We start from the raw sequence: 24,839 nt of genomic DNA on the forward strand, positions 1-24,839 counted from the left end.
GTGTCAGTGAGCATTCTTTGTTGAGTTAATTCTGCCAGTAGTGAGAATTCATTCCTTCATGAGAGTTTGGCTTATGACTCCAGAGTTGCTTGAGTAGGTAGGTGCCCTGATTAAACTCAAGAATTTTAATTTTATTAATAATTTGATCAATCATACATTATTGATTACAACTATCAACCTCCTCAATACTGGGAGGTTGAAGCCAAACTTCGACGCAAGCTCTGGATCCCAACAATTTTGATACCACCTTGTGAAGTTGTTAGAAATATTTCTGTTTCCATAATCCTGATTCCCAACAGGAAAATGTTACAGAGTTTCAGTAATACATGCTTCAGTATATTGAAATGAAGAGAAATTATTAAAGAAACTTCTGGTATCCTCTTTACCTCTGATTTGAGAAAATTGTAAGACTGAAGGCCAGAAGGACAGCAGGGAATCCCTTAGCTGTCCTTTCTACCTAGACTTTCAATAAGTTAGTAAAAATGACCTTTTCTTTGCACTGCTGCAGAATACTTATGGTGAAGTGGAACATTTTTAGGTATAGTGGCTCGTACAAGTCATTGTCTTCCAGTTAACGTCGAGTTCAAGCCTTCTACAAAATATTGAAGCTTCCTTGTGCCAGATATTGAACCTGATGTGTTCAGGGGTGTGTATCAATAAGGAGAAATACTGCAGCATGTATAGATTCTAACTATAACAGAAGTACTTTTTAGGACTTTGTTTAAATGAGAATCCGATTTTAAAGTATCCTGTGGAATTCAAGTTTCCTGTTCCTGTATGAGTCATTCTACATCCAGAATGTAATGAATAACCAGTTCGCCCTCCCTCTGCACCCTCTCAAAAAAGCAATGTCTAGGTACAACTAATATACATGACATTTAAAGCTGAGACATGTTAATAAGTGTCAGATTTATACATTGGACAGATGAGCAGTTCTCTGGATATCCATCTATAGTGATATAGAGTGATTGACTCAGAGTATGCATCACTTCTATGATAATTTCACATAATTTTGCTGTTAAATAAGTTTTAGATCGGTGTACATTAGAATTTTTAATAGTCAGTAACCTTGATTAGTTATTTGATATAGCCTACCTAGTACAAAGTCTTTATAATTTCATTGCATTTGTTTTCCAGGTTTGCACATATGTTTGCTACTTTTTGTCATTTAAAATACTCTCCTTCCTGGAAGGACCCTTTATAGAAACTATGGATGGTATTTAAGACTTTTGCACAATATTATAATTGATCACTCCAGTCAGCCACAACTACTAAACTGTACTTACTTCCAGGATAAAATGTCACCTAATGCTTTACTAAATGCTCCTAAAGCAGTTGCAATGTCAGAGTTGTTTACGTCAAACGGGAGGAACTATGGGAATGAGACGGGAATTGACTAAATGAACCGACGAGTAGTGACTAACAATGAGGTGCTTAAATACTGGAAGGTTGAGTGCTGGAGCAAAAGACGTTGGCTGATAAGCTAACTGCTAGCAGGTGTGAGTGGCGGGAGCAGGAGCCAGACAGAGGGAAGGAAAAGAGAAAGTGGCTTTATTATGTTCTAACATTAAGATACACCACCTTATTGCTATAATAATAAGTTGGTGATCTCATTCCTGTAGTTCCTCTTGTTTGCCTCGTGTCTCCTGTCTTGTTGTGTTTTGGATTATTCTTGTTTCATTCTAGACAGAGAAGCAAAGGAGATAACACAGAGGAACAAGCAAAAATACAAGCAATAAGGAATAACTAGACCTTATGAAATGAAACCTGATGAAACAAGAGTAACAAAAAATAACTATAAGAAATAAACATAACCAGAAACACTATAAGGAGATAAACTAGGAAAACAGGAATTAAACTGATCTAACCAAAAAGCAACAAGAAAATGGAAATAAACAAAACTCAACCAAAGAACCCAGAGTCCTGACTATCTGATTTGCATAATGTGACTGCAAATGTCTAAAGCACTTCACCACACAAACAGCTTATTAAAACTATGCAGCTTCTTAGTTGTGTTCATGGATGTGTAACAGCCGTAATTGTGTAGTGTCTCTTTAAGATACTCTAGTATCGCTAATAATGTCACAAGTATGCGCCACTGCTTCTCTGTAGAGAGCGTGGAAGAAATGTGCTATGGTTGGACACATGAACCGAGATGGACATGTTAGCTCTCTAACTTTTTTGTAACGTTACAGGTTGTTTGGACTCTGCTCATTTTCATGTCTGCTAATATAGCAGCCGTTCAACCGGGCTTTGTAAGATTGGTGAAGAGTGTGGTTATTAAAGGACAACACTGTGGAATTCCCAGTACCAGTGTGGGTGTGAGTTTTTGACCGTCCTGACAAGTCTGCCGCCTCCTCTCCTCCCTTAAACACAACCCAAGCGTTACAGATGGTATCTAAGCAGTTAGGAAACCCTTTAGAGCAGTCTTAGTTTATCAGTGGACCAAGAGACACAACAAACAAACAGTCATTGAGCTAATTTGCAATTCTCTGTTAACCTGTTGGAGTATTTTGAGAAACTTGAAGGAAGAACATGCAAATGTCATTCCAAAAGAAGATTTAAACCCATGATCATCTTTCTGCAACTCAGCAGAACTGACTGCTACTGCACTCTGGAGCTCTGCTAAGATTCAGTTAACACAAACCAATAATATCTGTTCATGGAAAAACTAAAAGTGAAGGTGTATGTCTACAATGATTATATACATAGACTACAGACAAGGGAGACAGCTGACCGAAAAAGGCTATGTATTTGGGGTTCTTATTGTTATTTCAGACTATAATAGCGGCTTAAAACTATCCTACATAAAGAGCTTAGTTAAAATTGTAGTCAGTCACATCATCCATCCCTTATGTTTTCTATCCATGGATAATTAGGGATTCGTTTTCAATAGCTTAAAAAGCTCAGGCAGAGCCAGTATCAGGAAAATCAATGTTTCAACAGTATATGGTTCAGGAGGTAAGCAACCACGAACCAGAGATCAGACAGATGAAAGAAAGAAAGCATGCAATAAAGTTAGGAGATGAAGAGCTAATGCTCTGATGTCATACTGGTGCATGCTCAAGACCTCTAGAGAGGTTAGCAACCACAAGTAAACAAAAAGTCTTAAAGCAAAGAACATTGTGGTAGACCTTATTGTTAGAACATAATGAAGCCTGCACGAATACTAAAATCGTTTCATGTTGAGAGATCAATTTAAAATTTATTTTTGAATTGAAAAAATACAAGTTATAACTGAAAACATTATCTCTCCTGGTAGTTTGTATCTGAACTCAGGCAGGAGACTGATCCAAAACACTGCAGTCCACAGGAAATTGTGTCTAAGAAACTTTTGAAGCATTCAGAGGAAGATCTGAGGCAGATCCCCATGGGGGGATCTGAATTCACTACACAAGAACATGCTTAAATGGTTGGCTGCTTGCGACTTAAGGTATAAAAGATATGCCTTGAACATATTCAGACAAAAGTTTACTATGATTTAGAATGAAGTAATTTAAATTAAGCAAATGTTGTTTTGTAAGCAGAAAATGTTCTATTTTACAAAAAAGAACACAAGGACAAACCTTTTCTTCTAAAACTTTTACTGTGTGTATTTTCAGATTATAGCACATAAAAAAGTATAGAACTAGCTAGATCTTTGGAATAGAAAAGAAAGTCAAATGGTAATAGTGCCTACTGACCGACAGTGAAGTACTGAGAATATTTGGCCTTCTAGAAAAGTGAGAGGACCATTATTAAACAGTATTTGTCAAACAATGGCTGCTCAATAATGTAGTCAACATTTTATTTTCATTCATTATTAATTTAAAACCTACTTTGTCTGACATTTGTGCATAAACATTGTCATTTTGATGTTGGGATCCTTAAATCTAAATAGTGGCAGCAACCAAGAATTTGTATGTTCTCATAACTAATATGTTGACACAACATTGGTGAGCTTCAAATGTTCACTGGACAAAAGGAGAAGTGTAAATTCTAAAGCCTCCATTATTTAAAGAGCAACAAATATTGTCTACTTGTGAAGAGCAGAGTAAAAACCCCAGCCAAAATGTATTCAAATCAAAACCTTTTTGTTTAACTGTTCAAAATCAAACAAGGGTAAACAGTGCAAGTTTGAAATGAACCTGTACAATCTTTTACATGCTCCAGATAAGCAGTGACCCTTTTGACCATTGGCTTTATCTCCTTCTGCTTTATATGCATCTACATCCATCTATCAACTAAAACTGATTATCCTTGCAAGGTCACAGGGGGCGGGAGCATACCTCCAGCGGTCATTGGGTGAGAGCCAGGGTACAGACCGGATGGATGGCCAGTACATCAGACACCCGCAGAGCAAACTAAAATGCACAAAAAATGTTAGAAAAATGGAGCTCCCGAACAGAACCTATGTATGCAAGAGGAGAGCTTGCAAACTCTGTGGAGAAACAGCTCAGATTGGATTTACACTTCAACAGCACAAACAACTCATCTACTATTCATTCACGTTAACAGCTAATTTGATATCTTCTCACCTTTTTCACAGGCTCGATGTCATTTAATTGTGCTGTTTCTGGTCAAGCTGGACACAAAACCTAATTACAGTCAGTGATCGCATTTGATTGATTAAACAGAGCGATGTGATCTGACAACACAGTATACTTATCAGCATAGAGTACAGCATATGTTCATACTTGTGAGCAAAGGCACAATTAAAAATTAAAGCAGAGATATTAGTGTTGTAGTTCTCGAGACCACTTTTTGATGGTCGGGATTTTATTTCAAGACCGGTCAGCTGCGGAAATGTCACTAAATTGCCAGCATATCGTCCAGTTTATTTGTTAACGTCTTTGTTTTCACTGGATACAAAACATACCGATTAAAATCCAATCAATAACGTGACTTACTAATTTTGTGTTTCTGTTACCGCTGTCACACATCACATCCCCTGTACATTCCAGGGGAATGTTCTTTTATATTTCAGATACCCAAGAAGACAAAAGAACAATGAATTGAAATTATACTGATGGCTGGATAGGGAAGCAGTCGCATGGTTGCAAAAAACTTTTAACAGAAAACATGGAACGAGCATCACACATGACACTGTGGCAAAAACCTATTTGCAAGTTTCAGAAAACTGGAAATGTTGCAGATCAACCACGAAGTGGTCCAAGACGTGCAGCGATTACACAGAGTCCCACAAAAATAAAAACCGCTGTCCCATATAAAATGTTTATTTTTTCTATGTGTGGAAACTTATGGCCCATCCTGTAGTATCCCACTACATAAATCATAAGAAATCCGATGGCGACATTTAAATCCATCAGCGCTTCGCTTTCACAGACGGTGGGGACTACGTTTAACTTATATCGTCACTTAGAAAATGAGCTCAAAGAAAAGTAAGCTTTGTGGACGTGATATTAGCAAAGCTAGCTGTACAGGGACAAATTGCATCAAAAAAAGCTGTCACTCACTGACCTGAATTATTGTGCGGAGGTGTTGACTGACGTGTCACATATGTGGGACAATGCTGTGACCAAAGTCTGCAATACAGTGATGTGACATTCACAAATGATCCGATTCTTCTGAACGGCTTTATACTAAGAAGATAGAACTGGAGCCTCAGTGAGAGCCTTTCTTTGTTCTTGTAATGCTCTGCGTAAACTGCAGTAGCTATTATTATATATTTTTTAAAATTATATACATTGGTACTTATTTAATTAGCAAATAAATAAAACACAAGAACATAAGACCACACAGTAAATTTCGCAGTGTTAAATATGCAGTGTTAAAATTCATTGACTCTTTCAGAGCTAATACAACAGACTGAGTAAAATGCCACCTAGTGTTGGTGTAAATTTCCAGAGTGTATACACGTCGTGTCAATTTGACTCTGACAAGCTCCGCCCACCTCCTCCTCTCAAACCAACAAGTCTAACCGTTGCGTGGACGCCATTTTTCTCCTGCTTGAACAACTGTGGTAGTTTCTTTTTATAAGATAATAATACAATTTGAATTGTTTTATAAGAATATTTTATTTGTTCCCCGGTATATGAGTGAGTTTTGATATCTTAATTCTGAGTTTAATATGGCTAACCTGACCGAGTGAATGCCTAGCTTAAAATGTCCGCCTTAAATCCATGTCCAAGCCAAATTGCATAGATATGTGTTTTATTTATTTTAGAAATGCAACATAAATTCAGCAAAAAATGTCTGGGTTGAGAAAAAATAAGTCTCACGTTGGCTGTATGGCTTTTCAGGTCAACAATAATGCTAACCTTCCAGCTTCTTTTTTTTTAAGTAAATTTATATCGGCGTATATTGCTTTGGTGCCAGGAGTTTGCTAAACTAGCTATTAGCTGCTCTGCTCCTTTTTACGTTAGTCCATATTTTATTCGGGTTGAGTATTTCTAACACAATTTGGTTCATTTTCAATGGGCTCTTTGCACCTGCCGCGCTGACGTCACAACCGCATGCGCAAATGCGGCTCTCTTTTTTCCGCTTTGAGTTACCATGACAGCTAGAAAAGACAAAGTCTTATTTCAGACGCAAATAAAACAATACTATGAACATTGGTGTCATCCTAATATAATGGACTTTTAAGTTTTCATGGATTTCCAAGCGGTCCTGAATTAAGAAGATGGTGGCTTGTAAATATTCGTAGCTACCAGTTAAAGCTAACATCGCACAGCAAAGTTTACAGCCTTCACTTCACTCGGGATCAACTTCTTCAGCCTAAAGAAGAAGGTAAAAGAGCCTCCTGTGTTATTTCCATGGAATCACTTCTGTATTCAGCCTGAAAGAGAGTTTATGGCAGGGGTCGGGAACGTATGGCTCGTGAGCCAGGTGTGGCTCTTTTGATGATTGCATCTGGCTCTCAGATAAAACATAAAATATTTCGGTTTTCCACCTCTCATGTCCTGTTCAGGCTTGCTATTGGCTGCAGGAGCAGTCCATTATTTTAATTGGATGATAATAGCCTACGTTGGCTGTTGCTGGGTAAACAGGTAAATGCCCCCTTTTGAATCAGTCTGCTCGGGCATTAGCTCAAGGCTAACCCTTCGACAAAGAAGATGGCGAAAAGAAAAAAAGACGAGGAGTATCATACATTTCAGGACGAATGGACCGAAGAATTTGCCTTTGTGGAGAGAGCAGGTTCTGCGGTGTGTCTAATTTGCAATGACAAAATTGCGTCGATGAAACGGTCGAATGTAAAGCGGCACTTCGACACACGCCATGCTACCTTTGCGTCAAAATACCCGGTGGGAGACAGTAGAAAGAAAGCGTGCCAAGAGCTACTGAGCAGCGTGCAAGCTAGCCAGCAGCAACTCCGCGTATGGACCCGACAAGGCGACTATAATTCCGCTAGCTTTGCTGGATCTTTAGCAATAGTGAGGAACGGAAAACCATTCACAGATGGCGAGTATGCTAAAACGTTCATGCTGGATGTAGCCAATTAACATTTTGATGATCTTCCGAACAAAGACAAGATAATCAAACGGATAAAAGGTATGCCTCTGTCGGCAAGAACTGTTCATGATCGCACCATCACGATGGCAAACCAAGTGGAGGAAACGCAGGTGAAGGACATAAATGCAGCGCTGTTCTTTTCCCTGGCTTTGGATGAGTCAACAGACGCAAGCCATTTGTCACAGTTCAGTGTGATTGCAAGATGTCCTGCTGGTGACACTCTGCGCGAAGAAAGTCTTGCTGTTCTGCCAATAAAAGGGTCCACAAGAGGTGAGGATTTATTCAAGTCTTTCATGGAGTTCGCTCAAGAAAAAAATCTACCTATGGATAAACATCTCAGTGTGTACTGATGGTGCTCCGTGTATGGTGGGGACAAACAAAGGATTTGTGGCGCTTCTCCGTGAACATGAAAATAGACCCATCCTAAGTTTCCATTGCATTCTACACCAGGAGGCACTTTGTGCTCAGATGTGTGACGGGCAGCTTGGTGAAGTGATGTCGCTGGTCATTCGTGTGATCAACTTTATTGTTGCCCGAGCCTTAAATGATCGCCAGTTTAGAACACTGCTGGATGAAGTTGGACATAACTATCACGGTCTGCTTTTGCACAGCAATGTTCGTTGGTTGTCAAGAGGGAAGGTGCTTTGCCGTTTTGCGGCTTGCCTGGACGAAATCCAGACTTTCCTTGCAATGAAAGGCATCGAGCATCCTGAGCTAGCCGAAACTGAGTGGCTCCTCAAGTTTTATTATCTCGTGGATATGACTGAACATCTGAACCAGCTCAACGTGAAAATGCAAGGCACTGGAAATACAGTCTTATCCCTTCAACAAGCCGTGTTTGCTTTTGAAAACAAGCTGGAGCTCTTTATCATGGATCTTGAAACAGGTCGTTTACTACATTTTGAAAAGCAACATTATTTAAAAGAATAAATTCAGAGGCTTATTATACTCACATTTAGTTGAATTCAGTCTTAAAATATATTATATGGCTCTCACTGAAATAAATTTCCAAATATTTTGCTTTCATGGCTCTCTGAGTCAAAAAGGTTCCCGACCCCTGGTCTGTTCTCGAGAGCAGACCAGAGCCAGACAGCCGAGCTACTGATCCGCCTGTACACACTGCTGTAAACACCGTCCTGCTTCACAAGAAGCATGCAAAACTAATAAAACAAAATAACACGGAGACCTTAAGGAACACGGCCATATTTTTCTAAAAGCAACAACTTTGAACCTGAACAGTCAGCTGAACTAGAACTCTGACACCAGAGCTGCTCTACTGTTAAGCTATGGGCTTGTTGTTCCTCAGGCTTCTGAAGCAAAAAGCCTGAACCATAAAATCCCCCGTTACTTGGTCTCTGACACTAACGACAATAAACGCACGTAATATACTTGAAAATAAGGTAAAAAACATTGTCCGTTAATGAATGATGAAAAATGTTTAGATACTTAAATAGCACATTTTTACAAGAAAAATGTCTAGCATAAGCTAAAGCTAATGTTAGCCACAAAGTTTAAAGAAAGGAAAACTCACCTTCGTATCTGTGTATAACGAGGCGAACATCTTAAAACCTTTCTCCAGCTTACTTGTCGGGGCTTCGGATCGATGTACATCATTAATTGTTACCTTGGACAAGCCCTGCAAACACCCAGCCAGTGTGCCTTTTTCAATAGATCGGAAAAGATTGAGCCGCTTTTCCCCGAACGCGGAAGCTGAGGTGCAAAGAGCCCATTACAATTGAGTGGCATCTCCTTGTTAGCAGGATATTGTGACTTGTGACCGGTCCGGCAGCCTTCTGACCTCACGACTCCGAATTGTTGAACTGTAAGCGGTGCTAATAGTCCAGCTAGTTTCTTTTTTTTTTTTTTTTTTTTACCCCTCCAGGGGGTCTTTTTGTGGGCTCTAGAGTCCCTTTTCATGAAGTAGGCTGACAGGAAAGGGGGAAGGAGAGAGGGGAAGACATGCGGTAAACGTCGCCGGGTCCGGGAGTCGAACCCGCGACAGCCGCGTCGAGGACTTGAGGCCTCCAAATGTGGGTCGCGCTAACCCCTACGCCACCACGGCACGCCCAGTCCAGCTAGTTTCATAGTTAACACTGAATTTGGCGCGAGTGATTATTTGTGTGCTCTCCCTTGTGCCCAGCATAATGCCTCTACTGTAAACCTTGCTTGACTTCGCCATTAACCGTTGCTAATGCTAATGGAAAAGCCGAAAAAGAAGCGAGGCAATTTAATGGACTGTTCTAGTTGTTACTAAAGGAAAGGGTATTTAGTAACTGTCTAACCTAGATAAGAGTCCAACTTAGCGTCAAATTACTTAGAGCCCAAGCCATTAACGTGTAAACTTAAATCATTGTGTTCTATGAAAACGATGTAATGTAAGCTGTAATGTTTGTGAAGCAGTTGGCACATGTTTCACAAATTGAAAGCCTTTCAGTACTAAAGATGAATGACTGAGGAATTATGTGCTGCAGGAACCATGTTGATTAAAACAAGACTTGGCGAGCAGCAAAAATTTGTCCGACTAACAGAACCGAATCTGAAGGAGTTTTTGATAGCAGGTAAGACACTGGTAGCTTTACACAGGAAGCTATGAGGTGCTTGTAATGTTACTTCACATTGTTTATTCAAAAGTAATGTTCCAGAGTCTATGCACATGTAAGTATTAGAGCAACATAACCTCATAATTGTGGTTTAGACAAGCATCTGTCTTTTTCTCTAGCATTTACAAAATTTGGCGTGCCAGCTATAACAGAGGGCGTGAAGGTTGTTGACAGTTCTGGGACTGAGTTGGATGAAGATGTGTTTGAGGATGTTGTTAAGGATCCCTCAGCTGGAGTCCTAACCATCAAATATGAAACTGGTTTGTTATATTTGTAATTCATGTTAGTATTTAATAAGCTTGCTATTTAATTGTAGTTAGTGTTTTTTGTCTTTCATCTGCTTCTCTTATGGTCAGAATTTGTCTCCATGGTGGAATTGCCTGAGGAATCTCAGCCAAGCTCATCGGATTCTCAAGAGACACTCATTCTTTCAGAGAGTCCTTCCGCTAAACGCCAGCGCCTGGACACAAGCTAAGCATGTAAGAATTGACTCTCAAAAATTAACGCAAAACCAAAAAGTATTTTGTTTTAAAACCCTTTATCACTGTTTCCCCCAGAAAACCTGCTATACTCAGAAGAGGTGCCAGAACAGTTTTTGTATTAAATGTTAAAAGTTACAAAAAAATCAGAAGTGCAATAACAGCTTGTTAGGCCAAGGGGCAGGTGCAGAGATGGGGCAATTGGTTTGCACATCCTCGCACCAAGTTCAGTGCGTCAAATCTAGCTTACTTCGTTTTTACTGTTACTGGTGCATAAAAAACCCTATTTAAAATGAACAAGCAAGTAAAATAAACAAATAAATCCTGGTGATCCACCAGTCTTATAATACACGCTGCTTTATTATCGCTTATATTTGAGAAGAGAATGTTTTTGTTTTTTTTACTAACAATTACTGTTTTGATATGTATTTAATAAAAGCTGAAATGTTTTGTTGTTTGAAGTTGGTGGAATCCATTCTTAACAACAAACCTGGTGGCGAATGGATCATGAAGGAATATAATCGAAGCAAGTGCCTCACAGATGAAACCAGAAGGAAAATGGTTAACATACTGGCAGCTGACATGACAGAGAAGAATGGGTAATTTGTAAATAGGCTTTAGTTAGCTGTGTAGATGAAATGAAAGATTTTGTTAAATCCAGTGCATACCTTGGATAATATACCTTGACCATTTTAATTTTGCAGGACATCACCACCCAGAGAGGTTAAAGAAATGTATGCCAGAGGAATTGTTAGCTTATTCCCCTACCTCAGTGATCCATTCTCCAGGAATGGTTATGTAAGTCACATACTATAATTTACTGTGTTATGGTAAACACAGTAACACATTGAAAACTTTTAGTTTCTATCAGATTATATGTTTAACTGTTTCTATGTCTGTCTGTTTTTGCCATCCTTTTAATCCCCAAGGACCATTATTATGATGCTGCAAGTGGTACCGGGTATTTAGCCTGGAGAATAAAAACTACTCAGAGATCCACTGCTAAAGACAGACGATCATCATATGGAGGTAAACCTTTAACAACACTTGAAGAAGAAATGCAACTACAGGGATGGTGTTGCATTTTTTGGGGGGCAGGGAAGGTTTTATTGTTGTTGGATTTTTTTAAAGTTGAAGGATTTTCTTATATTGACTAGCATCATCCGAAGAAGCATCTTGTGAACATGGGCTTGGAGGACCAGCTGCTAGACGAGAGACCCAGTTTGTTCCAGAGACTATCCTGAGTGAAGAAGAGTGTAAGGAAGCCATCGCACTGATTAAGCATTCAGCTAATGAGGACACGATCAAGAAGAAGATGAAGCTCACATTTGACTTCCGGCGCAACATGGTCCTCGACCCCCAACAGTCAAGCAACATACTCTCTGTCTTTCCACGTTTCAAAGATGTCAAAGGCTTGGTAATTATTTATTTTTGATAATTTCCCAGTCATGTAAAAATTGTATTTTTGTGACAAGTCAAAATGAATACAATTTGGCTGGGAAATGTTTTAAGTTTTTTACTATCTACATCCTAGATGGAGCAGGATTTTGTCCTGATGTTTGGAGAAGACGTGTCTGGCAAGTTTCTGGAGAAATGGACGACCACCTTCAAGAGAAAGATCATCCAACAATGCAGAAAGCTTCTAACCACTAGTGATCTTGAAGAACTTCTCCTGGCAGCTGATACTCCTGAGGATGACACTGAAGTGGATGATGACATGAGTAAGGATGACTTCACATTATGTAGCCATCAATTATTGTGTGAGCTTCACTTAGCGATGTACACATAATTTAAATTTCATAATCACTAGATTTTAATGGTCAATTCAACATCACATTTCTCTTATCACAGGTTGGGACAGTGACCTCTCATCGATTTTGCTGCTGCTACACCTGATTCCCCCCTCTGCCTTGGGTCGTAAGAGACCAGGGAAGTTGTCTGCCTCCCAAGCAGAGAAGCGTCTTGTGGTCTTCAAGAAGGTTTGTATTTGTTGCAAATTTTATTTTATGTTATACTCAAGGTTGTTTCACTGGGAGAGTTTCAGTTTTAGGGTGATATCACACATAGTTAAATGCTGTTTTCCCATATGTAGCATTGCAGCTATGGAATTGTAATTGTATTGTGTGTTTTTTTTCCACAGACAGGAACCAACATCCAAGAACATCTTGATGCCATCACGACGAGCACACAACCCTATCTCCTGGCTGTGGGACGGAGGAAGAAAGTAGCTCACCAGTTCTTCATCATCCTTGACAAAAATGCCATTGCTTGCAGGTCAACTTCCTCTCTTGGTTCTTTTGATGAACTGTTTAAGGCACATTACGTGTTTGCCACAACATACAACCCCATGCTGTGCAACATGTTTATGTTCATCCAGACCACTGTGTACAATATACAGTAGATGTAGGTAAAGTGAAAGAAAGTCCACGTGTGGCAGAAATTCGGGCTAGGTTGCTTCACTAGTACTGTTTGTCAATAAGTGTTTTATTTGTTAGGCAGAGTTAAGTTGCACAAATGCACTTGTTCGGTATGTACAAGTAGTTAGTTCATGGTTACTTGGATGGAAAAACTCTTTGCCTTAAATGTACTCTGTCAAGTTTGAGCCGTCTATTGTAATGGGATATACAGGGGTTGGACAATGAAACTGAAACATCTCTCATTTTAGTGTGGGAGGTTTCATGGCTAAATTGGACCAGCCTGGTGGCCAATCTTCATTAATTGCACATTGAACCAATAAGAGCAGAGTGTGAAGGTCCAATTAGCAGGGTAAGAGCCCAGTTTTGCTCAAAATATTGCAATGCACACAACATTATGGATGACATACCAGAGTTCAAAAGAGGACAAATTGTTGGTGCACGTCTTGCTGGCGCATCTGTGACCAAGACAGCAAGTCTTTGTGATGTATCAAGAGCCAGGGTATCCAGGGTAATATCAGCATACCACCAAGAAGGACGAACCACATCCAACAGGATTAACTGTGGACGCAAGAGGAAGCTGTCTGAAAGGGATGTTCGGGTGCTAACCCGGATTGTATCCAAAAAACATAAAACCACGGCTGCCCAAATCACGGCAGAATTAAATGTGCACCTCAACTCTCCTGTTTCCACCAAAACTGTCCGTCGGGAGCTCCACAGGGTCAATATACACGGCCGGGCTGCTATAGCCAAACCTTTGGTCACTCGTGCCAATGCCAAACGTCGGTTTCAATGGTGCAAGGAGCGCAAATCTTGGGCTGTGGACAATGTGAAACATGTATTGTTCTCTGATGAGTCCACCTTTACTGTTTTCCCCACATCCGGGAGAGTTACGGTGTGGAGAAGCCCCAAAGAAGCGTACCACCCAGACTGTTGCATGCCCAGAGTGAAGCATGGGGGTGGATCAGTGATGGTTTGGGCTGCCATATCATGGCATTCCCTTGACCCCATACTTGTGCTAGATGGGCGCGTCACTGCCAAGGACTACCGAACCATTCTGGAGGACCATGTGCATCCAATGGTTCAAACACAGTTTTCAGGTAGAAGACTCACTTTGCTTGGCTGGATGGTAAGGACCTTTGACTTTTTTCACCTAAAACATGTGAAATTAGATTTTAACTACATGAAATCGATTTTTCATTAACAGGTGAGATCAACTGGGGCAAATTTTCAAAAACATTCAAGGCAGAAAACCGGATTCCTTTTGTGGTTGTAACGTGTTCTTCTTGCAACCGGTAATATAAAGACTGTGGGCTTCACCGGCAATGGAAGACGAGGAGAGTACCCTGGTTACTACTCTGAGGGCCGACCTGGACACTGCACTGACTGTCAATACTGAATGCAAGGAGAATATTAGTTGCTTTCCACAGTCTTTCACACATTTCAGTTGTCACACATTGTGCGTTTTTTTTGTGACATGCCATTTTAAATCATTTCTGCTAAAGAATATTTGCCTTTTGATTTGTGCAGTCATCCTTTTTAATAATGTGTTCTTTCAATATTATTTACATTTTTGAATGTTTCTTTTGTTGTAGTTCAGTTGATTTGCATTATTTAGTTTTCATAGAAATGGTGCCGTTTCCACACAAAGTTACTTTGTGGCTGTAATTTGTTGGAGAGAGTAGAACCAATAAAGTAGTTGTAAATATATTGTAACAGCGTTGTTTAGCAATAGGATTACCTTGTTTTAAAAATTTTAAATGCAAGCAAAGCTAATAACTTGCAATATTTTATATGTGTAAATACAATGTTTCCCATACTTTTTGAACAATGACTGGAATCAATACAAATTTTCTTTACAAACCTGACATACAGCTAAGTTGTTTTATGTTTTAACAGAATCAACTGTTGGGTTTTTTGTAATAAAGTAAGCACATACAGAAACATATTGTTCGGTTACAAAGTCATAATACAAACATAAGATTAAAGGTATCCTGAGCCGGACTTTATGAAGGGTGATGAGCCCGGCGCCGTTAGGCTGGGATGGAGACACATGATCAGGTGATTGGCTGAGCAGGTGAGATGAAGACGGTTATAGTTAGAATTTACACATTGGTTTAATTTATGTAACGAGTGACTTTATTCAAAAAGGTTTTCATATAGAAAAAAGATCATTCTCTCTGGCGGTTACCAGCGCAGTGTCTACTGCCGGGGTCCGAGCGCCTAAGATTATTTCTTGTCAAATAAACTTTCTAAAACCTACTTTCTTTCTGTGTGAGTCTTTCCAGGTTGAAGCTACATTTAAAGTTTTAAATGAATCACTTTGGGTTTTGCAACAATTGGATATTTAAGGTCTTTATTTTATGAATCAATTGCAATTGGTAGAATTGATATGGAATTTATAAATGGAATAGTGGGACACCAATCAGTTTACTGGTTGAACTGGAGTCCTTATAGCAAAAGTTTCCAATGAGACATTATGGTAAACAATACCATTTGAGCCAGGTCACCTGCAACCAAAAATATTCTAGTTTTCAGAATGGCACTTGTTAGAAGTTCAGAAGCCCTTTGGTTTGTTTGTAAATTATATTCACAATGTGAATAATAAGAAAAATATTTGGCAAATAAACAACAAAAGTGCACTGTGAATGGACGTACAAAGTTGGCCAAAATTGTTGACTAAATGTTTTACAGACCAAACCTCTTTTCCATCTAGTTCTTATTTAATAAGCCAGAGGCTATTATATTTTAGATTTTAACTTATTTATTTTAAGAGTACCATTCACAACATCAAAATATATTATTTGAACTTCATTTGTTTATATCTGTTTTCTTAATCTGCGATGGACTGGCGATCTGTCCAGGGTCAGCAGCCCTCATGACCCACTATAGGGATAATTCATGATAATTATTGGATGGATAAATGTGCTCTTATTGTAATGTACATTTGTCTCCAAAATATGGATTTGATTCATGTTTTATTACTTTTGTTTGAGATAGATTGGGTGTAAGGATAGATAAATACATCTCCATAATGTTTCCTTATTGTTGCTTATTCTAGATTGTTTGTTACTAATATAATTTTAAATAAAGATTTAATAAAGATTTGAAAATAAAAAAGTGACTTACCACGTGACAGACATACCACGTGACATATCACGTTTTGTAGCCATTTTTTACTATTTAATCTGTATTTTTAATGTTGAAAGTCTTCTTGGGTGTTTTAAAAGGCGTTGTCAAATAAAATACGTTATTATTAGTATAATTATTATAACACGGTCGGTACAGGAAATAGTGTCACTAGCGCCCCCTTCATTTCCGGAATGAAATAGTCCCATTTCCACATAACACTAGGAGGGCCAGGTTTTTAAGACCTGCCAGGTTTTCAAGACCCGGTCTTGAAAACCTGACGACTCTGATGGCTCAAATTAGCCTCCATTCATCCATTCTTCTATTCTTCTATTGTTCTATTGTACATGTGGTCGTTGACCGTCAGGCCAGAAGGTAGGGATGTGAATAGTCCATGTTGGGGGTGGGTATCTATGATACCTAACACTAGTCGGTTTAGTTTTGAAGCGATGTTTTTGGAGAGATGTGACCTTTTGCAGCTGATCCATGATGTTGTGCTGCATTATCCAGGTCATTTTGCCAAATGTACATAGAGTTTGCAAAACATACAATCTGTTTCAAAAAGTATGCAAAGGTTTTTCTAAAAGAAATGAGTAATGTTTCTCTTTGAAATAAAGCTAAGAGGGTATAAAATGACAGTTTAGAAATAAACTAACCAAATTAATTGTGTTGATCCACCTCAAAAAAATCATGCAAAAAGTGTAAGCAAAAGAGATCTGGGAGACTTTGCACATGCAAATTTGCATGCAGCCTTTTGTGCTGTGGAGGATAAATAGGTGACTGCTTCACCTATTTAGTTCACAAGAACTAATGGCATTTATTTCAGTCATAATCTTGCGGGGGGTGACCAAGGTTCCATCACTATGTGACAGCTGGTCAGCAAACCTGGCAAACATGATTGACATGGCAGCACTGAATGCACATGTGCTTTATCAGGCATGCATTGGGGTGCAGGAGAGACGGGTGGACTTCTATTTTACTGTCAGTCCTGCACTTTATATTTTATATTTAGATTTATATTCATATTTTATACTGTATTTTATTTTACTCACAACATTGGAACCTCAAACATTGTCCTGAGCCGTATGCAACAAAATTTCGTTCTGTATACACCCTGTGCATTGAAAATGACAACAAAGTCAGTCTAAGTCGAAGTCGAAGTCTAAGGAACAATTGTGCAACTGTGAGATGCGTTGAGGCCATTACCAGGGTACTTAAGGGTACTTAAGGGTACTTAGGCCATTTGGACAATCTCTAGACTGCATAGGAGTGTTGTCTACGTGGACTACCACTGGCCCTCCTAGACTGACAGTGGTCCGTCCCCGCCCCTTTCTGTTTGCTGCAGCGAGGTGTACTTTTTTTTTTTTTTTTTTTGACTCTTATTTTTATTTTTTATTTTTTTGACGTTACATGAACACATTTTATTTTTTTATCTTTTTTTTTTTAAACAAATTAATCAGAAACAAATGAGGCAATTACAGTAGTGGAATTCTGTATAAGGCACATATAGAAGAGGCATATTTAAAATGGAATACAGAGTAATATTGATAATAGAAAATTAGTATTACAATAAGTAATAGTGAAACAATAACTAAAAAAAAAAAGGCAAAGGGGGATTCATGTATTAGGATTAATATACATCAGTGGGCAATTCCATTAATATTTCAGCCAGGGATTCATACGATTCTATACATTTCAAGGATTTCAAATATAACTGGAATTCAGATAAGAAGATGTTAAAAACTGGGGATGATCTCAGCACTCTTTGTTTATGAATAAAGAATTTTGCCAAACAAAATATTAAGTTACAACAGAGTTCTGTAGTTTTGTTTGTTAATAACACTCCAAAAGTTACCATATCTCTAGAAATAGATTCAGGAAGTGTGATTTTTAAACTGATCCACCTTTCTAAGCAATTCCAGAATGTTTTGGTTTGGTTGCATTCATAGAAGATATGGTCTATCGTTTCAATATCACGTTCACAAAATGAGCACTTATTGTCATCGATATTAAAGCGATTTCTTAATAGTTCTTTTGCAGGGTAAATTGCATTTAAAATTTTAAAGTGTGTTTCTTTAGCTTTTGGTTGTATGGGGAGTTTAAAATAAAGAGTTCGTAACGTTTCAATTGATTTATTATCAAACTTGGAAAGAATGCTATTTCTATTAATTTTCCCAGGGAACAGAGTTTCGTTATGACAGTTTCTAATTGTGTGGTTATTGAATTTTTGGTCAGTCAATGAAATTCCATTAATTAATAAATTTGGTAATTGTGGGGTCATCGGATTATTTATTATCAAGTTTTTTACCTGATTAATAAATTGTTTCGGAAAGGCATTAAATAATTTGGTAAATTCAGCTCTTGGGGGAAAGAATTGATATTGTGCCCATAATTGTTCGTAGTTTAACAGGCAACCATTAGCATCCATTAAGTGTATAATAGACAAATATTCTTCTCCATCCAATCTTTGTAAAATAAGGATTTATTGCGATGTAATATGAATCTGTTATTCCATATGATAGAGGAGTGTGGCGAGTAGTTATGTACATAGAGCATTTTCCAGTATAGTAATACTTGTTTATGGAACTCTGATAGTTTAATGGGCAATTTATTTATATTGAAATCAGCTACACTGTAACAAATTGCTGTATAAAAACGGCCAAAACTGAACAGTATCATACTGTTTCTATTGAAAACGGTACTGCACCGTGAAAAACAATGCATTCTGGGCAATTATTACTGTTTTTAATAAAATACTGTAATATACTGTGAGTAGCATTGCATTTTGGGAATGATGTTAGATTCAACGGCAAGGAGGCTCTCTTTAAACAGAACGCTACTGTATTTCTCAAGAAGGCACGTCGTTGTGACATGTGGAAGCAACCTCTAGAATTTTCTTTACAAAGACTATCCATTTGAATCCTGCATTTTATGAGCCAATCCGGTAAGTTGGAGCATAATTTATTTGTCAGATGATGTTGTCATACAGTTGTCATTTTTAAGCAGACTGTAGCTGTTTGAAAGTTAGCTTAGTTAATCTGTCATGCTGTAATAAGGAAGCTAGCATAACATTATTTGATATATCTTGACCCTGACTCCTTAAGCATCATATGCTAATCTGAAATTACTGCATTTTCAGGCGCTTTCAGGCGCTTGCAAGGCCAGCTGTGGCAAGATCGTCTCCAAGAGGACAGGAAAAACTGTTGAAAAGAAGTCGGTCACTGTCAACCCCCGTATTTCAATTCTGCTAAAAAACCTCTTGGACTTTGAGTGGAATTTCATATAGGTTAGTGAGAACTTTCTAACCAGGCTATAGATATTGTTGCCCCTCCGCGCAAAAACAAACAAACAAACAAACAAACAAAAAACTATACAGGCATGAAGGCAACTTATCCCTGAACAGGAGTGTTCTTGAGAGATTTTTTTTGGTTTAAAGGTCAGCATAATCTTAGACATCTCTTTTAATTTATAGCATAAATTTTGTTAAGGCTCCCACTTTCTGTTCTTCAGATGTAATTTGTAATTTTGACTGTACAGGCACAATGTTTAACTTATCTTGGCAGTATGTTGTCAAATATTGTTTCATTGTTTTATCATTTGAAGTTGGACCTCTGATTTTGCCCTAAAGGAAATTCAAGTCTAAATGTTTCATTTAAATTTTTATCAAACTAAAATTTGCAATTTTTTTCTATGCTTTAGATTGAAAGTTAAATGTTTCATTTGTTTTATGTTGCATCATATTGTTCCTCACTTCCACTAAAAGTAGTATTTTGTATTGAAAAAGTAGTGTGCTGAGTTGTACAATGCATTATTTCATAATTTCTTTCATACTTAATTTATTTCAGACTAATCAAAAGGCCACAATTCATGCTCTATTCAAAAACTCTTTAAATCGGTTATTAAGAAATTTATTTTACAAAATAGATGGTGATTTTCTTACTGTTTTTCCAGAATACAACTTACTTTGGACAGTTTACCCTCAACATTCTTGTAGAAAAGGTTTAGGTTTAAGGCACACATACGTTGTCGTTTCAAAACCTTCTTCTTTATTATGTGGCCCACTAAAGACTGTATATGAGTCAATGTTTGAGTTGTTGTTTTTTTTTCCCAAATAAATGTTGGTTGACATGATGGAACTTACATTTTCTAAGTGTTTTTTTTATGTTTCTATTTTGTATTGGAAATTTACAGTAGTAAGCTGTATGTGAATTCAACAGTAATGATACCATAGAAAAACTGTAATATACTGGCAACACAGCTGCCAGTAGTCTACTGTAAATCTGATAAAACCAACAATGTGCTGTAATCAAAAGATTTCTTTTGTGACAGTAATATACTGTAAAGTTGATTACAGTAAGGGTACTGTATAATTAACAGTAAAATGCTGGCAACCCTGCTGCCAGCATTTTACTGTAAAAATACAGGGCAATTTGTTACAGTGCAGGTCTTCTATTCTCAATAAATCTAGGGTCCTTGTCTGGTTTGGGGATACATATAATAATTCCTTGATTCATTGTGGTAGGTATAGAATAATTTTTAAAAATTTCTGTAAAAACTTGATGCAGTAATATTTTTATGTCTTCCCAAAAATGTTTATAAAAGTTTCCCGTAAGTCCATCTGGACCTGGTGCTTTATTTATTGATAAGCGATTAACAGCCTTATCAAGTTCTTCTATTGTAATTTTGTTGTCACAAGTTTTTTTGTAGTCATCCTCTATTTTAGGGATAAATGTTTCAATTTGTTTTAAAAAGTTGTGAGATTTTTGTTCTGAGAATTTGGAGGTATATAATTTGTTATAGAATTTAAAAATTTCAATGGATATTAATTTTTCATTGTTGGTTTCTACATTATTTATTATTAAGGATTTGATAGAATTTTGTTGTTGTCTTCTTCTTTCCAGATTACAAAAGTAGGCCGTGTTTTTTTCTCCTTCTTTGATCCATTTTGCTCTTGATCTAATAAAAGCCCCTTTGGCCCTCTGGATATACATTTCATCCAGTTTGGGTTGGAGGATTCGTATTTTTTCTTTGTCTTCCATTGAAGGATTGGGCTTATTGCAATATAAATTTAGTTGTTGTACAATATCTAGTTCTTTTTTTTGGAGTTCTTTTTTAATTTGTTTACTGAATGAGATAGAAAATTGTCTGATCTTGTACTTCAGGAATTCCCATTTTTGGACAGGGCTACTTAATTCTTCAGAGTCCTTAATATTTTGGATTAAATCTTTGATTTTTTGGCAGTAGGTATCATTTTTAAGGAGACTGCAGTTAAATTTCCAATATTTACTTGTACCTGATTTCCAGTTTTGAGGTTTCATTTGTAAAGAAATAAGGCTATGGTCAGTCAAAGGTGCTGCAGAGATGTCTGAGTTAATTTTATTGGACAATAATTCATTTGTTACAAGCCAATAATCAAGTCTTGACTTGCTATTTGAGCCAAACCATGAAAATTGATTACAGTTGGGATTAAGATGTCGCCATACGTCAACTAGATTTTGTTCACTGCAGAAATTGTAAAATATTTTGTTAAGGTAACTTGAGTTATGTTTAGAGGGCCATTTATCAAAAAATTCATCATGAACAAGGTTGAGATCCCCACCAATTATAATATTGTTTGTTGAATAAAAAGATTTTAAGTGATCTAAGTTTAGGGTTATTTCTTCAAGTAATAATTTGTTCTGGGTTTGATTGTTATAACCATATATATTTAATAAAATAAAAATTACGTTATCCAAACATACAGTGAGAAATAGCCAAGCGAGGTGTACTTGGCAGCGAGGTCCTTCTCGAATTTTGGGCGGAAATATCCCACGGACAAGAGGAAGAGGAGGATATTCTTCATCTTTATGACTCTGGGTTAGCGCACATTCTTCAGAAAAGGCTAAAAGCAGCACTGCACGGACTTTACCGCCATAAACTTTGCAGCCCTTGGACAGCGGAGCGAGGTACATGTTTAGAACAACATTAGTTTGTGAAGTTAGCATTTTTATGTAATGTATTCATGTTTTGTGTCAAACAAAGGCACTTAAGCAAATGTATTTTCTTTTCTTTTAGTTTTCACGGTGTATTTGGAGCACGGTGTATTCAGTGCTATTCACCAAACTTGGTTTGGAAAGAAGTAAATACAAATCTGCTGCACCCGTTGAAGCTCTCTGTGTTTTCTTGGGTCTGAGGGACTGCTACATGTTTTGTACCCCGGAGTTTTTTTCTGCCGCCCCATCTTTAGCTGCCTGTTGTCGAGTACACTACTACAATTCAAATTTAAAAGAAGAAAAAAATCGCGCCTCAGGGACGCTGCCCAAGCTACCTGTATGGGAGGGGAGAACGGCTAGCAGGAGGGGAGGGGCGCCTAATCAGTGCTGTTCCTCTGTTATTGATCATTTCATACACAAACAGCTGTTAAGTACATAAAATGCTGCCTTGAAAAAAAACTCCCCACATCGTTTTTGCGCCCCATGTAGTGCAGCGCCCCTATGCGTTGCATACACTGCATATCCACTTTTTGCGCCACTGCGTACAGCACCAATGTTAACGCTATAAAATGAACGCTCTCTATGTTATCACCCATGGAGGGATTTCTTTATTTAAATGGGTTCATTTTTCCAATGTTGTATAAAGTACTGAAATCTCAGAGTCAAGTAAAAGTATAAGTACCTCTTCAAAATATGTCTTTGGTAAAAGTCCAAGTCACTGACTGAAATGTTACTTGAGTTAAAGTCTTAAAGTATCTGAAACTTCTTGTACTTAAGTATGGAAATTACTGTAAAAATGGATGTACTCAAGTAATGTAATGAAAAGTACAAGTATAAAGTAAAACAAAGCAAATGCAGTTTGAATGACATTTTTTATATTTTGGTAAACTTGTCAAATACACTTAAAATAATGTACACAACCAAGTGCAGGCAAAATTAAACCTGCTAATAGATATACCTGCAGGCATCATTTAGTTAAGAAAATTAGGTGCTTTACCTATAGCACAAGGTTAACTTAACCTGCTTTACAACTGAACCAGCTTCTTAGTATACCCTCCAGGACAGAAAATACAAAGTTTTTGTAAGCCTTAAGTTTTCCCTTCAAGTAAGGTCAGTGCTGAAAATGAGAAAAATAAATAGTACAGAAAATGGGGCCAACATGAAGAAAAAGAGCTGTTACGATTACTCTACTTCACAAATCAGTGAATCAGTCAATCCTACAGTCAGTAGGTGGTGCACACAACTGGTCATTATGCAAAAGAAAAAAAGAATTGGGAGGGAAATGCAGCTTATTGGCATCTGTAAACCTGGTTTTGAACTTGCATGCCTTTCCTATATTCGTTAAATTTAGTCTAAATTGCTATCGCTATGGCTTCTGTCCCCCCTTGAACAGAGGAGTCTAGGTAACCTGCTACAGTCAACATTAGGCCTAAGCTAAATACACCACGTGTGGAACTGAAACAATGCCAAACAAAGTTCATTTATGGTCAACGTTTCACAATACACTAGTGCCTAGTGACCAAGGTATAGTTACTGAAGCAGGAGGATTATAACCATTTCATAAGACGTTACCTCGATGTGTTTCTTCAAGTTGGACGGGGAGTTTTTGTAAGATAGAATTTCCACATCTTCGGGCAGGAATAACATACATTTCATGCGGTACAATGAATCTTTAACACCCACGAAAGAGTATATTGTGTTTAAATAAGGCCATGGGCTCTCATCACCAGCTGGTGGTTCCCCTGGAGCCGTGTCCGACGTAGTTGCAGTCGTTGTGGTCTCCGTCTCCTCCTCCATGTGACTGCTGCTGATTGCGAGACTTGCTTTGTGTTTAATGGGAGAAGCGAAACAGGTGTATCCTATTGGAGGTGATGAACAAGCCCAGGCAAGTAGGCTACCGACTTTGTTCGGTAGCCTACTTGCTACTTGCTAATCAGTAGGTGGGGTCAAAACACTTGCGTTTCTCTCTCTCGCTTTTTTGTAACGAGTAACTAAACCACACATTGAAAATGTATCGGAGTAAAAGTATGCAATTAAGTTCGGAAATATAGTGAAGTAAAAGTGAAAGTCATCAAAAATTTTCATACTCGAGGAAAGTATGAAGTACTCCAAAATATACTTAAGTAAAGTAGTGAAGTATTTTTACTTCGTTACTATACAACACTGCATTTTTCTTAGGGATACACAGTAAGGGTATTGTGATTTCAGTCATTACATGTTTATAAGAGCGATATTCTGTTCTCCTTCTATGGAAGAGTGCAGCATCCAGACAAACATTAAAACACTTTTTAATATAAGTTGCTGCTTTGACATGATCACAGCCCTGCCAAAACATATGTACAAAAATCCTCAATAAAACATAAAATATTTGAAAATCAGACACCAGACAAGTTAATAATAGCAACGTCATCAGCCGGTGTAACACTTAACTGATGCGGTGAAGCTACCAGTAGCAGGAAAAGCTAACAAACACTGAAGAGAAGGAGAGCAACCATCAATACAGTTGCAGCCAGGCATGTTTTAATGTTACATACAGGGCCGGCCCAAGGCAAAGCAAACTAAGCAGTCGCTTAGGCCTTAAGCCCTTTTCCAACGGCTCTGCTCGGCTCACTTTCGGAGCTTTTCCGCCGGCTTTTTTTCGGGGCTGGCCCTGCTTTGGTCTGTGACACAAACTTCGCTCCTGTTCACTGATTGGCTGTGGGCGTGGACAGGCGGAGCAGCAAAGAGAGAAGAAATCAAAACGCCTAACAACCAACTCGAAGAAAAACACTGTTCAAAATGCCAACAACCAAC

General features: G+C 38.0%; 1 protein-coding gene across 1 annotated transcript; it reads left to right on the forward strand.

Moving 5' to 3' along the window:
• The first annotated feature begins 10,610 nt into the window (after positions 1-10,610).
• LOC116723833 (uncharacterized) lies at positions 10,611-12,993 on the forward strand. The gene is made up of 7 exons (XM_032569019.1): positions 10,611-11,130; positions 11,236-11,329; positions 11,461-11,560; positions 11,689-11,948; positions 12,066-12,252; positions 12,383-12,510; positions 12,672-12,993. Exons 1-7 carry the CDS (start codon positions 10,955-10,957, stop codon positions 12,930-12,932), a joined length of 1,206 nt encoding a protein of 401 aa, XP_032424910.1. The 5' UTR covers positions 10,611-10,954; the 3' UTR covers positions 12,933-12,993.
• Positions 12,994-24,839: the final 11,846 nt, after the last annotated feature.

This window comes from Xiphophorus hellerii, chromosome 8 (genome assembly GCF_003331165.1).
Source record: "Xiphophorus hellerii strain 12219 chromosome 8, Xiphophorus_hellerii-4.1, whole genome shotgun sequence".
NCBI classification, from domain to species: domain Eukaryota; kingdom Metazoa; phylum Chordata; class Actinopteri; order Cyprinodontiformes; family Poeciliidae; genus Xiphophorus; species Xiphophorus hellerii.

Bases quoted from the DNA above. Each gene is read 5' to 3' on its own strand.
- LOC116723833 (XM_032569019.1), top strand. From the start codon at position 10,955: ATGTATTTAATAAAAGCTGAAATGTTTTGTTGTTTGAAGTTGGTGGAA. The intron at 11,131-11,235 runs GTAATTTGTAAA...TTAATTTTGCAG, and splicing joins GACATGACAGAGAAGAATGG to GACATCACCACCCAGAGAGG. The intron at 11,561-11,688 runs GTAAACCTTTAA...TATATTGACTAG, and splicing joins CAGACGATCATCATATGGAG to CATCATCCGAAGAAGCATCT.